The sequence below is a fragment of the Molothrus aeneus genome, chromosome 9 (genome assembly GCF_037042795.1).
Source record: "Molothrus aeneus isolate 106 chromosome 9, BPBGC_Maene_1.0, whole genome shotgun sequence".
NCBI classification, from domain to species: domain Eukaryota; kingdom Metazoa; phylum Chordata; class Aves; order Passeriformes; family Icteridae; genus Molothrus; species Molothrus aeneus.
The window spans coordinates 27,469,180-27,482,719 of NC_089654.1; the positions used below are offsets into that span (position 1 = coordinate 27,469,180).

Below are 13,540 nucleotides of genomic sequence, written 5' to 3' on the forward strand. Positions count from 1 at the left end.
GCTTGGGAGTGTTGAGCTGAGGTCTGGCTGGGACTGGGACAGAAACCAAGTTTCCTTGGGCAAACCAGAGTGTTTGTGTCTCTGTGATGCCAGGGAGCTTCCACAGAAGTCAGGACAGACAGAGGAAATCGGGGGATTTTTGTCCTGATGAAAATGCTGGAGTGTTGCTCTGCGTTCTGAGCAACTGTCACAGTCTGGCCCATCACAGGCCTTCTCCTGTTACATCAGCAATCTCTGAAGTTCAAATCAAAGAGATTTGGGATCTTAAGGTGTAGTGCTGTGTGTGTTGTACTTGCCTGATTCCTTATGATACAGAAATCTGTGTTAAAAATTTAAATTCCCTTGATCTTCAGTGGGAAAGCATCTCCTTAAAAACTCACTGATCAATCAGGGAAAAAAGTTCTTTTTCTCAAGCTGTGTAACTACAGCAGAGCACCAAACTGAGGTCAAGCTTTTTATGACAAAATTTTGAAGTACTGCCAAATCTTTTATGTATTCAGTACTTCTGTATTTGATAGGGTCATAGAATATCTCAAGTTGGAAGGGGCCCATAAGGATCACTGAGTGCAAATCCCTGCTCCTGGCAGGACTCAGTAAGGACACCTTCAGAATATTTCATTAAAGAAAATACTGGAGAAGACCTGGCAACAATCCAACATGTATTTTTGTTTTCTAAACAATGAAGAAGGTGCAAGAACTTCAATTCTTTTTGTACTCTCACTACCCCTGAGATTGTCTCAGCACTTGGTGCCCTGTCCTTAAAGGAAAATTATTCTCTAACTAAACAAAGGGAATGGCAATCTCTGTCATTTAAATACAGCTACTGTCACTGTGACTTTCAGATTATTACAATTTGATGATGTACCCTTAAAAATGAGACGATTTTCCATATTTTCTCCTTTTAACTTTAAACAGTGGTTTCAAAACTTTGCTATTTTTGAGCATGGCAACATATTGAGATTTTTTTTTAATCAATTGGAACCACTTTTTGTTTGTGAAGAGATATTTTGCTTTGCAAAAAAGCAAAAGAGGAAAGAAAATGAAGAAAAATGAAAAGAAATAGAAACCTGAGCTCCATTCTTAATTCTTTCCTGGCTAATACAACCTTAGACAAATAGACCAAAGGGAAGTGATTCTTATGCAAGATGTTTGTGGGGATTTTTTGTGGGTTTTCTTGTCATTCTTCCATTTCTCATTTCCAAAGAGCTGTTGTGATTTAACATCCCAGTTTTCATCAGATCCCTGTAGCTTCACTGCAAATGTAATCATTTTGGAGGTGTGGATCTTTGTGCTCTTCTGTGTTAGGAGCTATCATACTAACAAAGTGGAACAGGTTATTTCATTTTTCTAATTGAGATTTTGGCCAGGAACCTGTTTACAAGAAGGAGTTTAGCATCGCTTAAAAATCAAAGCATCATGACATGTTGAAAGGTTTCCATGTATGAGTAAACTTGTAGTAAATTTCTTCATACACTGTTTTCAGTAGTTTTGTAAATACCAGTCATGCTGTATCTTGATGATAATTTTTTTCCCAACTCGTAGCGAAGAGATGAATAAAAGCTGCAGTATTTGTTAACCTTTGCTAATTCTTTACTACTGCTTTATTACAGCTACAAAAGTGTTTAATTTTTATCATTCTTTGTGAGGGCAGAGGGTGGCAGGGAGCAGTGAAGAGAAAACAGTGGAGTTTAGACATATTACCAAACACTTTTAGAGTACAGCCTTTATGAGACATTCATGTAAGTATGACATGCAACTGTTCTTTATACTGAATTTAGCAGGGTTCTTCCACAGCAGTGAAGTCAGTCCTGGAGAGCTTAACCAAGGGTGTGATACTGTGCTGTACATCAGCAGGTAATTGGCACAGCCAGAAATAAGACTATAAACTAGAAGCTGGCTTATGGCAGAGCTTCCTACCTTACATTCTAATTTTGTTCAGGGTTAATTTTTGTTCAAGGTGTTGGAAGTGTCAGTGAACTGTAGCTGAAGCTGCTCAATTCATGTAATGCAGCATTTATGTTGTGGGAAAGCAAACCAGTGGATATGATTCAGTGTTGGTGTTTATATTCCTTCATTTTGTAGGCTTTTCATAACATTTCTTCATGATTTTATTTTCCTGGGAGAGCACTCTTCAAAGTTTGAGTGTTTTGCCATTTGCTTTGTGTGTGATCTCACCCTCAGTCTTACATTGAACTCAAGTCTGTTTCCATAGACCATACTTCCATAAAAATAAATAAAACTTTTAAAAGCATAGTGTTGAAACTCTGTATTTTTAAAAGGCTTTTTTTCCTCCATTTTAGGTAAGCTTCTGGGTTGTTAGAGAGATTCTGCATGCACAGACTTTAAAAATACGAGCTGAGGTTTTGAGCCACTACATCAAAACTGCGAAGGTAAGAATTTGTATTGTGACGGGAATGTGGAATTCACCATGATCCGAGGTTTTATACCCATGGTGAATTGGTCAGTTCAGAAATACACATTGGGAAATACCTATCTGATACCTGACTTAGCTGTGGTTGTTTCTGTTGACATCTGTAACTGGCTTCTGTGTTGTCACCAAGTGTGCAGTCAGTTTAAACAGCTTTAGTCAGAAGAGAAATGTTTTGTTTGCTTTTGCCATTTGAAGGAAAGGATCTTTTATCTCTACTCAAATAATATCAACTTTAAAAATGTGGTTTGAAAAATAGACTTTGATTCAGAAGACATTTTGGAGTTCTCAGTCTTTCCTAAAGCCTTTTGGACTGACATTCATAAGAAATGGGTCAGCAAATCTGGAGTAACATATAGCCCTTCAGAGTGAAACTTCTTCACAGTAGTGAGAAAAAGGGGATGTTTTTCAAGTTTCTGCTGTCAGATGGTGGCTGCCTTTTACTATAACTGACTGCTGTGACCACCCCAGGTTACCTGCAAAAAAAAAAAAGATGTAAAATATTTGTTAATTAATTAATTTTGTATTCAAGTGCATTCCCTGTCTTGACAAGCCCTTTTTTAATGAAGCAAGATTTTAGTCCTGTGGGGTTTGACTCTCAACTTTGGGCAAAGCAAGAGCTAATTTTGTAGGATAGCACAGGCTCTGCTCAGTAATCATGCTGTGGTGATAAAGTGTTAATGATCTCTCTTAGACATCCTTTGATATCTGGTGAGTTAATGTATCTTCACCTCATGTATTTTTAAAAGTCAGTTCTTGTGTTTTTGTTTGAAATACAAACATAAAAGAATCCATGATCCATGTCCCTGCATAGGAGAGGGAGGTCCAGCTCTGTGTGGCCATAGTGCAGAACAGATGTGGGAAGCCAGGTGGGCTCAGGTCTGGTTCATACTGGGATGGGACTGGGCAGTGCTGGGTGTTGCAGGCTCAGCTTTGGGCACAGCACCCTGAGCATGCCTGACCTCAGCAGTGCAGTGGCAGCTGGAATGCTGCTGGCTTGGAGGCAGCAATACTTAACAATCAGGTCATTGAGCTTTGCTTACCTGTCTACTGTAAAAATCACAATTACAAAAGCAAGCAGCTCTGTATGGGGTGGTTTTGTATCAGTTTATTTATTTCTGTGCTTGTTACCTTGGCTTTGCTTACATATGGCTGCTGACATGAAGTTACTGCAGTGGAACTTCAGTGGAAACTCTTGGAAGCAGTTTCTGTTATCCAGAGCTAATATCAAAGCAGCTTGGTGCCAGGGGTCACACTAATTACCTCTAGAGGAGCTGTAAATCCACTCCACAGTGATTCCTTGTGCTGGCAGCCTACTGTATAGCTTAAATGCTATCTCACCTACACTGCTTAATGCATGAGGTAATTAGACCTAACAGTTCCCCTGAAGTTCCCAGACTGTCCTGGTGGATCATAACTTCTGTTTCACTGCTGGCAGCAGCTGGGAAAGCCCTTCTTTTCATTTCTCATCAAGTCCACTGTCCTTTGGGACAGTGAACTTTATTACCTTGCTTGGGATGTGTGTGGGAGGAAGAAGAGTTCTTGTGTAAGTGGAGGGACAAACTTCAGCAGGACTGCTTGGAAGGATAACAGGACTGTGGTGTGTGACAAACATCCACCCCCTTCCACCTCACCCCACAAAATACTGATTACCCTTTACACTGGTTACTGAAAAATCCTCCCAAAAGAGGATGAGGAGAGGGAAGCACTTCATCAAAAGGTGTGGGCAAACTTCCACTGTCAGCAGGACATGCTGGAATCATGGAGGTCTGAGCACACAGAGTGGAAATGCTACTGGGGTGCCATTAAAAGTGGCATTTCTGACTAATACTTGTGAGGACTTTGTTCCATAAAAGGCTGCAAGTTTCCTGGCAGTGTGTTAAGTGGAGAGAGAATCATTTGCCCTGTTCCAAAACTGTTAGCCAGAAAACCATCCTTGGTTTTGGCTTTCATCCTTCCAAATAGAGGTTCTCCTTTGGTGTTCAGCATTTAGCCAGTATTCCTTTGGTCTAGTTTTGTTGTCCTTTTCCCTCATGAAAGATTGCCTAAGCAAGAAGTAAGCTGAGTTTCAAGTAGGAAAAAGAATTTCCACCATTTTTTGAATAGGAAGGGTTTCTTATTTTTCCTTGCTGGAATCCTAACCTACCTTGGTGAATATTCCAAATGGATTAAACAAGATTTGCAATACTGTGATTGAGCATCATTTCTCCTTAGCAAAGTCTCTCTGTTAGGGTTAAAACCTCAATTTGGGTGCAGTGCACCAAAAATGAGTGTAGTTTGGATCCCTGAGAGCTCACAGCTATCAGAACAGTTGATGTTTTAGAAGAGCTTCAGGAAGAACACTTTCCTCCAGACTGTTTTCAAGCTTTCATGACAGTAGTACCAGTAGTTACTTGGCCAAGGCAGTGGATAGTTTTGGAGACAGAGGGAAAGGAAAAAGAAAAGGGAGGGAAATTCCAAATGTGTGAGAAAATGCACTTAAACCCAATGTTTTGTATAGAGTTTTTAAGGGAATTCTTTTACCCTAATGTTTTTGCTGTTCAATTTTGATTGGGTTGTTGCTTTCCACTAGTTAGTTGTCATACCCCAGAAATGGCCTTTCAGTGAGGAGAGTACTCCAGGGATGTGGCTTTTGAAATTTACCTCCTTGATTTCATCCTGCTAAGATATTTTTTGGGTGCTTTGATGTAGCCTTGGTCATTGCATAAACTCTAGGTACTGACATGATTACATCATTCACCACTGGGTTGTCCTTTCTGGTGTGTTGTTTTAAAATACTGTCGAATGCTATGAAAGGAATTTGTTGGGTTTGAATGTCAGAAAATTTCTGGCACTTCTAATATATTCCCCAAGATCTGTGTCTGTGTAGATATTTTTAAAGGTTCTCTATGGACTATGAAACAGCTAGTTAGTCTAATCCAAAAGCATAGAGATGCAGTAATGAAAAATTAGGAGGTGCCATAAAAGTGGTCTGTGTGCACAGCAGTTCACTGTAACACTTCATTTTAGACCATGCGCGATTTCTCCATCTTTATATTGTTATTTATTCTGTGTTCACTATTAGCAGCACTTAGAATGTTGTTTATTTTCTCTTTTTTTTGTCCTCAGAAGCTGTATGAGCTGAATAACCTGCATGCCCTGATGGCAGTGGTGTCAGGCCTCCAGAGCGCTCCCATCTTCAGGCTGACCAAGACGTGGGCGGTAAGTGAGGAGCAGCAGCCCAGGGGAGAGGGTTCACTTCTTCTCAGGCAAACACAACATCCTGAAGCTTCTTTTCAAGGATGCAGCAGTTACTACAGAGAGCTTTAACTTTGTTCTGCTGTGTACATAATGCTTCTAGTTCCTCTGAAATCTATGGTTTCCTCTTAATTTTTTTTTTCCGTTCTGCTGTAGAAATATTTTCCTCTGAAAAATAGTTCCCTGCAGATTCTGCTAAATGCAGAGGCTTCTCATTTGGCCAGAAGCTATTTTGTATTTAGTTGCTGGAAAATTCTGAATGCCAAAGTGGGTCATACTTTAATCATTTAGGGGTTTATACTATTGGAATTCTTTTTTTTGCTATGGAGAGCAGATGTTCAGAAACTCTTGATTCAGTTTCCATAAAGAGATTTGTTGTTTCTCTGACTGATAACTCTAGCACTTTTCATTGTCATTCCATACTTACAACTCCTTTACACAGTGCATTTGTAATTCTACCTTTGTACAGCTGTGAAAGGAGAGTATTCTTTGGAATAATTTTTATTTGTCATCTCTTTTTTGGCTAGTAGTAATATTGTTTATCATTGTATCCTCGATAAGAAGAATATTAGGAATTACTTTTGCTCATTGATGCCTCAGAGCTTAGAAAACAGTCTTTATTCAGCCATCTATTGTGTAGTTTTTCAGCTGTTTCAGATAAATGTGACATTCAGTGTGACAGAAAAAATGAGGTGATTGAGATCCTCCTGTGCACAGGATACATATCACTAAACAAAGCTGAAGGCTTTCCCTGAACACACATTAGTGCATCCTTGGATGTTGCAAAAAGTTTATTTGTCTGATAACTGCATGAAAATGTCATTCAGTTGATAAATATTCCCAAAATTGAATATAATTCACTTTGGCCAAGATACTCCTCTAGAATTCTGGTCGTATTTTGCAAATGCACAATTAAGTTTGACATTGCTTCCAAATACCAAAAATCTCTCTGAGGAAATCTTAGTGAAATTAACACTTCAAAATTATCTCAAGGGGAACTTCTGGTTTTCAGACTTTATGTTTTAGAATTGATGCTTCAACAGTTTTATGTAACTGTGAGGCTGAGTCGATTTTTAAATCTTTTTGTGCACAGCTCAAATTAAATGTAACTCTTTCCATATATTAATAAAAACCACATTCATTACTACCATGATAATGCCATTCAGAACTGGGAGTCCCCAGTTGTTTTTGATGTTTGCTTATGCAGTGGTTTTCACTTGCAAGGTTTATTTGTGTGCTCTTGACATATGTATCAGTCATTAAAGCTCATCCCTCTTCCAAGCTCTGAAATTCCAGGTAACTTCTCCCACATTTCTGCAGGTGTTTGATTCCTCATACAATCCCAAGTGAGTCTGTGCTTTTCATCATCTTATAGGAGCCTTTGCAAATGCAAGTTCCAGGATAGCTCCCAGCAATGTGCGCTGCAAACTGATTTAGTTGTCCTTCTCTTGAAAGTTCAGCTTAAAAATTCCTAAAGATGATTCTAAGCCTTTGGCTTTCTGTATATTCAAAGCAAGAAAAGGCACACCAAGCCTTCATTTGAATCACAAAGGGATTTGGGTAAGTTGCACAGGAACCCTCCAAAACCTTCAACAAGGAAGAATTTCTTCTCCATTTCTGAGATGGTTTGTAGCAACCCTCAATCAACTCGATTTACAAAGTCAGGAAAATAGCTGCAAGTATATTCATTCCCTAAAAAAAAAAAGCCACCTTAAATGGTTGGAATCTAGAGTTTAAAGGAGCCATTAAATACTTGCTTGGTAATCTAATGTTCCTAAAAAAGATGGAATTCATGTCTTCTGACGGTATGTCTGCATTTGTCTGAAATTTGTCTCGCTCATTGCCTGCACACACTCTGAACTCTAGAGAATAATAAGTGCTACTTTTAATGTGTGATTTGCCCCATTCAAAACTTGAGAAGATTTGTGAGCCTTTCCAAGAAAGTTCACAGAATAGAATATTCAGCTTCTCTCCATTTAATGTAAAGGAATTCTCGATGACCAGTGAGGGTTTGGGCAATAAAGCAAATAATCATTAAATATGTGAAGTGGGGTGAGCCAGCATCCTGAGACCTCATCTTTTCTTGCTGGCATTTCCAAAAGTTGTATTCAGTGCTGGCACACTACAGCTAGAAAGCCAAGAGCAATTTAGAAGGCTTCAAATCCTTCCCTGCTGCTATAAACTGTCAGCCTTAGCTTTTATTGTCTCTGCATATGTACAGCTCTGTACTGTTCTTTTCATCCAAGAGACAGAAGAAGAAACATTATTTAAAAAAGAAGCAGCTCCAAAACTGAAGGACTAAGAAATAGGCCCTTACTTGGCCCTCACAGAAACACTTCTAATGTTCCTGGCTTCTCTGGACTTTTCTCCCTGAGTGCAGGAGGTGGAGGTATGGCATGGATTGGCCTAGGGGAAGTCATGCAGGATCAGCTTGTTATGAGATGGTCCAAAGGGCCTGAAAAGATACATCAGACTTGAATAAGAGTGTGCAAATCAGCATGGTTTGAGGAAAATACAGTTCATTTCATTCCAGTTTGAAAATTGTTATATGTTAGTCTTGTCTCACCTTTCAGTCTGCAAAACTACAAAAACCTTTCAGACATTAAATGATGTCAGAATGTTTTAGGATATTAGAAGCAAGCCTAGTCCAGGCTGATAAAACTGGAACCAGCTTTAAGATGAACTTCACAAGTAAAATGTCCACCACCACATTTGGGTGGTTGGAGTCATGTCAGTCTGCTCCTTCCTTCTCCTGGAAGAGTCTGCAGTTCTCATTTGACTATTGGAACCAAACCTAAATTAAAGATGCAAATTAATTGCTGCAATGTCAATGATGAGTATGTCTTGGGAGACAATTCACTTTCCACTAGTGGCTTTCTCCTGAGATCCAGTGTTCAGTTTGTGTGTCCTCATAAAGAGTTGGATGTAGGAAATGAAATAATTTATTTTTACTTCCAACAGTGAATTTACAGAAGGAAGATTTCACTTCTGTCAGGCTCACCTAGGTTGATCTTTAACTGAAGTGAAAAGGGAATATATGTAGAAATTCAGTGATCTGGCCCTTGTCATTGCATTGCAGGGGAAAAATTGTGACTGGCACTTGGAATGCTGAATCTCCTGCCAAAATGTTTGGTGGGAACATCTTACACTCTTTGTGAAATTCTGACTCTGAGTTGAAGTGAAGACTTTAATGCAGTTTTTCAGCAGCAGTTCAGCAAGATGTTTGGAAAATATCTTGACTTACTCTCCCCATCTTACAAAGAGAGCCTAGTTGCTGTTAATTCTGTCAAAGGAAGGGATTAGAGGCGGGAGGAATGGATAATGAAGGAGAACCATGACTTTTAAGTTTTGTGTTCTGTGATATTAAGAGGCAGTAAAATTGCCAGGTGGCAGACAAATACAACCCCATGAGCTTTCTGTAAAAAACATGGATAAAATCCTTACTCATATCCAGGATAATAGCCCATACTAGCCACTGTGAAGAGAATTGACTCCATCCCATTCCAAGCCAGCACACTTATGGATAATCAGAGTGAAAATGTTACTGGCATGAATACTGCTGAAGTGGACTGCACATGAAGTTTGATGTGTGTTAGCTAGATTTGTTTTTTTGATAACTAACATTGTTTCAGAAGGATCCTCCAGGACACCAGCATTTTTACCTGCCTAACTTTTAGAAGTATTTTTAAATTTAACCCCCAGAATTGTTGCTTTTCTTTGTAAACTTTCTAAGTGCTCCTCTTTAAGAAGTAAATGATGTAATTTTGAAGCAGCTGAGTTAAAAAAAAAACCAACAATAACAGCAACAACAATGGAGACATGGAAATCTGTGCTTGTAAGGGTAAAAGAGGAAATCCTAATGATCAAACTTAAACTCATCTGGTTTTCCTTCTTTTTCCTTTGGCTAGTTACTGAGTCGGAAGGATAAAGCCACCTTTGACAAGCTGGAATATGTGATGAGTAAAGAAGATAATTACAAAAGGCTCAGAGACTATATCAGCAGCTTGAAGATGACTCCTTGTATTCCCTACTTAGGTAAGCAGCCTCTTTCTCCAGTAATTACACAAGCTAAACACCATCTTTTAAGCATTCAGGAAACTCTGAGGACTTCAGGGGAGAGTCTACAACCCAAAGTGATTCTGAGCACTCTGTATGTGGCAGGACAGAACCTCAAAAAGAAAATTCCTCTTAAAGCTCACAAACACTGCAGGTTTTACATCCAGTATCAGTTTTCTAGGAAACTATTTTGCCACGTGTTGTAGAGATACAATGGCTTCTGGAGAAGTACTTCCCTTGTTATGCCTGGTAACCCTCCTAAATACTGACTACTTGACTGTTCTAGTAACAATGGCTTTTAATTTATGAGAAGCTATAAATCACAAGCCTCTGAGAGAAATAAATATAGATCTTAGAGTTTGGAACATGGTAAAATGTGGAGATATTGCTGCATTTAATATACACCAACGTGACAAGAGAAACTAGGCTGTTATGACTGAGTCAGCCTTCTGGAATAATTATTAGTAAATTATAATTCTATGTATCTAAAAACTAGATAAATGCATTTAATATGTGTTGGTTTTGTTGTCAAGCTAATTTAGTGCTAAACAGGCATTAAAATGATAAGTGTGCTGTTTTTAAGGTAGCTTTTGTTCCATGAGATGTTGGTAATCACACAGAATTAAGGCACTGTGTATCCAATTCTTTGTATTTTTGCAGATGATAAGTTGCTCTTATACCTGAATTCAAGATGAGCTCTTGTGGTCATTAAGGCCTATTAAACTGCAATTTCTGTTCCTGAATTTTGATACTTCCTTTACTCTGCTGGGCTGTTAACTTTTCCAGGATATATTGGTTGACTTTTACATGCTTGCTACAGAAATAGAAAAAAATACTTCACTGTGGGGGACCAGATTTTAATGCCTTGTACTGTTTGGCACAAACACTAAAGCACAAAAAGGAAACCAAGCATTATGTAATGTGATGAACCATGGAGCTTTCCCATCTTGTGTACATGGACAATATAGAGACTTGATATATAGTTCTGAAATGCTTCTTATTCTGATGCTTTTTACCTGTATGCCATGATTTTTGAAACATGAAGCCAGCATCAAATTGTTTTGTTGCTGGTTGTAAAAATCCCAAGCCAAATATTGGGAAACAGTTTTTAAGATTTATTCAGTTACAGATGTTTACCCTAATAAGTTGCAGCTTCTTGTGTAACTTTTGCATTAGAAAAACCTTTGGGCTTGACTTGATAGTTTGAAGTGAAATATGTAATTCTTCTTTATTTAGAAAGAAATGCTCTTTACTGTGACCTGCTGTAGTTAAAGCATGTGTTGTGACCTGGTTTCCTGTGATACCAGTTCTTTTTAGTGACATAAGAAATGTCCCCAAGCCTTTTTTAACTCTCCAAAGGAATGGTGAATCCCCACTGGTGCACATCCTCTAAAATTAATTTTGTGCAGTTTCAAAAAGTGGCAAAAAGAAAAACCTTGCCCTGAACATACAGTCACACTAAATCTGGATCCACTTTGGAGGATTGATAGCTGAGTCCAAGTTTTCTCATTTGATAAAAGCTTTAATCTCTGCTAAGACCTGAGTAGATTTGTTATTTCTTCCATTTTCTTCCCAAGGCATTTTTACTAATATTAGAGTCATTTGGAACAGAAGTGACTTAAATTGCTTGTTTAACTTACTGTTTTAAACTTACCAGTTCCAGGTTACAAATCCTAAAAGGAATACTTCTGCTGTAAGATTCTGTGAGGGAGTAGTGCTGCTCCTGGTGTAAAACATGTAGGAAAGCCTGCAGATTGAAATGGTGATCATGGCATGTGCAGGGCAGGGATTCCTGAGGAGAACCATTCCCTCTCATGGTAAAAGGAGGAGTGGGGGCTTCTTCACTCCTGGTGGGGAGAGCCAGCAGCTGCCACTCTCCTTCAAATGCTCTTTGGAAGAGTGTAGGGCATCAGACTTGCCATAAAATAAAATTTGCAATTGCAAATCCCCTCTAGAGAAACACTGGTCATGGACACCTCTGTTTGTAAGGTCACAGGGAAAGTGAGAATATAAAGGAATTTCAGCTGCAATTTCAAGGATGAATGTTTCACCCTTATGTAGCCAAATACCAGATGTGGGTATAGATTTTTTTTATGTCCATCTTGGCATTATAAGAAAAAACTGAAATGCTTTCTTGGTGTGGGTTTTGCCAATAGGAGTGGAGCCACAGAAGTACAGATTGTTGTGTTATTTCCACAGCTCACCCTCTGTGGACAAGATAATGATGTGCTTCCACATTTAGCTGGGGGGAGGAAATAAAAATGTTTCTCAGCTCCTTGCAGCAATGATTGTGATGTGGTTTCCAGAATTCTAGAAATGCAGGTGGGGGCAGCACATCATCAGTGTGCACTCACCTACTTAAATGTGAGTGTGAAAAGCTGTGCAACACCAATAAATACAATAAATATGTTCAGCAGCAGGCCTTGATACGCAGTGTGGGATATGCCATCAGTGTTGCATCACCCAGACAGCTGAAGCAGCTGGAACAAATGGGAGCTGTGTATGTGATGTTATATTTCACCTTAGAGTAAAACCCTGTTCCCCAAGGGAGTCTCATTCCAGAGTTCTGATCCATTTGAGATTGCACAATGAAACAGCTGAGCCATATCTTGAGAAGTAAGATTTTTATTTCACTAAGCAGTACTACCTTGTGAGATATTTTTCTTATAGCTGTCTTTGAGGAGTGATATGCAGAAAGAGAAAAGCTGAAAACAGGTTCTTAAGTATTCATCTGAGGAATATTCATCTGCTTCAGTTGATAGTGTTTGCAATAGATTTTGGAAATAGATGTGAAAACCATGTTTCAGGTTTTGTGTGAGTTGAACTTTCTTGAGGTCTGCCTGGTTAAATTTGGACTGATGGAAGTGGAATGGTGAAGGCTTTGTCCTTCCCAGACAGACTGTTTCTGAATGCCCAGGGCAAGAAGCCTGAGGGATGCTACAGGCTCTTCTGAAAATCTTTCAAAAGAACAGGTGTGAGAGAAACCATTGAACTTCTAAAGTCATTCAGCCTGCTTAGAAAATTCAGCCCAAAAGCTGCAAACTATTAGAGTTACAAGCACTTGAAAGTGAATTATTGTACAGAGTATGAACCAACCTGAAGAAGACATGCTATGCTTTCCTTCCTCATAATCTTAAATTGGCAACTTAATTAACTCCTTCCTTTCAGAGCACAGCATTTGCACAGTCTGAAGTTTCTGGGTGGATTTTGTAATAATGTCTAATTTATGTCATCCTGCAGCTTTAGATTGGGGAAGGCTTGCTTTTTAGATGTCTAATATATAAGATTTAATTAAAAGGCTGAGTGCAAGCTAATTTTACTTTGGGGTTTCTGCAAAGTACACCTTTCACTGAGTGCACTGAATAAACAAACACTGTTTTTGTAACAGGCAAGAGATTCATGGGGTAAAATACGCTCTCTGCCAAGGAGAGGAAATCTGCCTGTTGAATGAACTAAAAGCTGTCAGAAGTGATCATTAAAGGAATGTTTTGGATGGCATTTTCCTTTTTTAAGTCTACCTGAAATGCTCTTCTATCCAGCTACCATAGAGAAAAAAGGACAGGCTATAGAGAGTCAGAATTTTAAGCATTTGCAATTAAAAAATGTTTTGCAAGACACTCAATCAATGAGGTCTGTATGATATTTGTAACAAACAAATATTCCTTATATGAAGAACAATTTCAGAATTGTAATCATAAACATTTGTGTCAGTTAAAATTCTTGGAATGTAGGGATGGAATATGCTGGGACTGATTCCCCACCGCTGCCAACCCCAATTAAATATTGGTGGAACTGGTTGGCTTTGATCTCTGCCCAAAG

The 13,540-nt window shown here is 38.8% G+C and overlaps 1 protein-coding gene across 4 annotated transcripts in view; it reads left to right on the forward strand.

Annotated features, from left to right (window-relative positions):
* RALGPS2 (Ral GEF with PH domain and SH3 binding motif 2) overlaps positions 1–13,540 on the forward strand; it is a 116,788-nt gene that overhangs the window by 44,685 nt on the left and 58,563 nt on the right. For all 4 annotated transcript variants that reach the window (XM_066556151.1, XM_066556152.1, XM_066556154.1 and 1 more), the window contains 3 exons: positions 2,301–2,390; positions 5,537–5,629; positions 9,574–9,700. In XM_066556151.1, the coding sequence (XP_066412248.1) occupies positions 2,301–2,390; positions 5,537–5,629; positions 9,574–9,700 (310 nt within the window). The remainder of the gene's footprint in view (positions 1–2,300; positions 2,391–5,536; positions 5,630–9,573; positions 9,701–13,540) is intronic.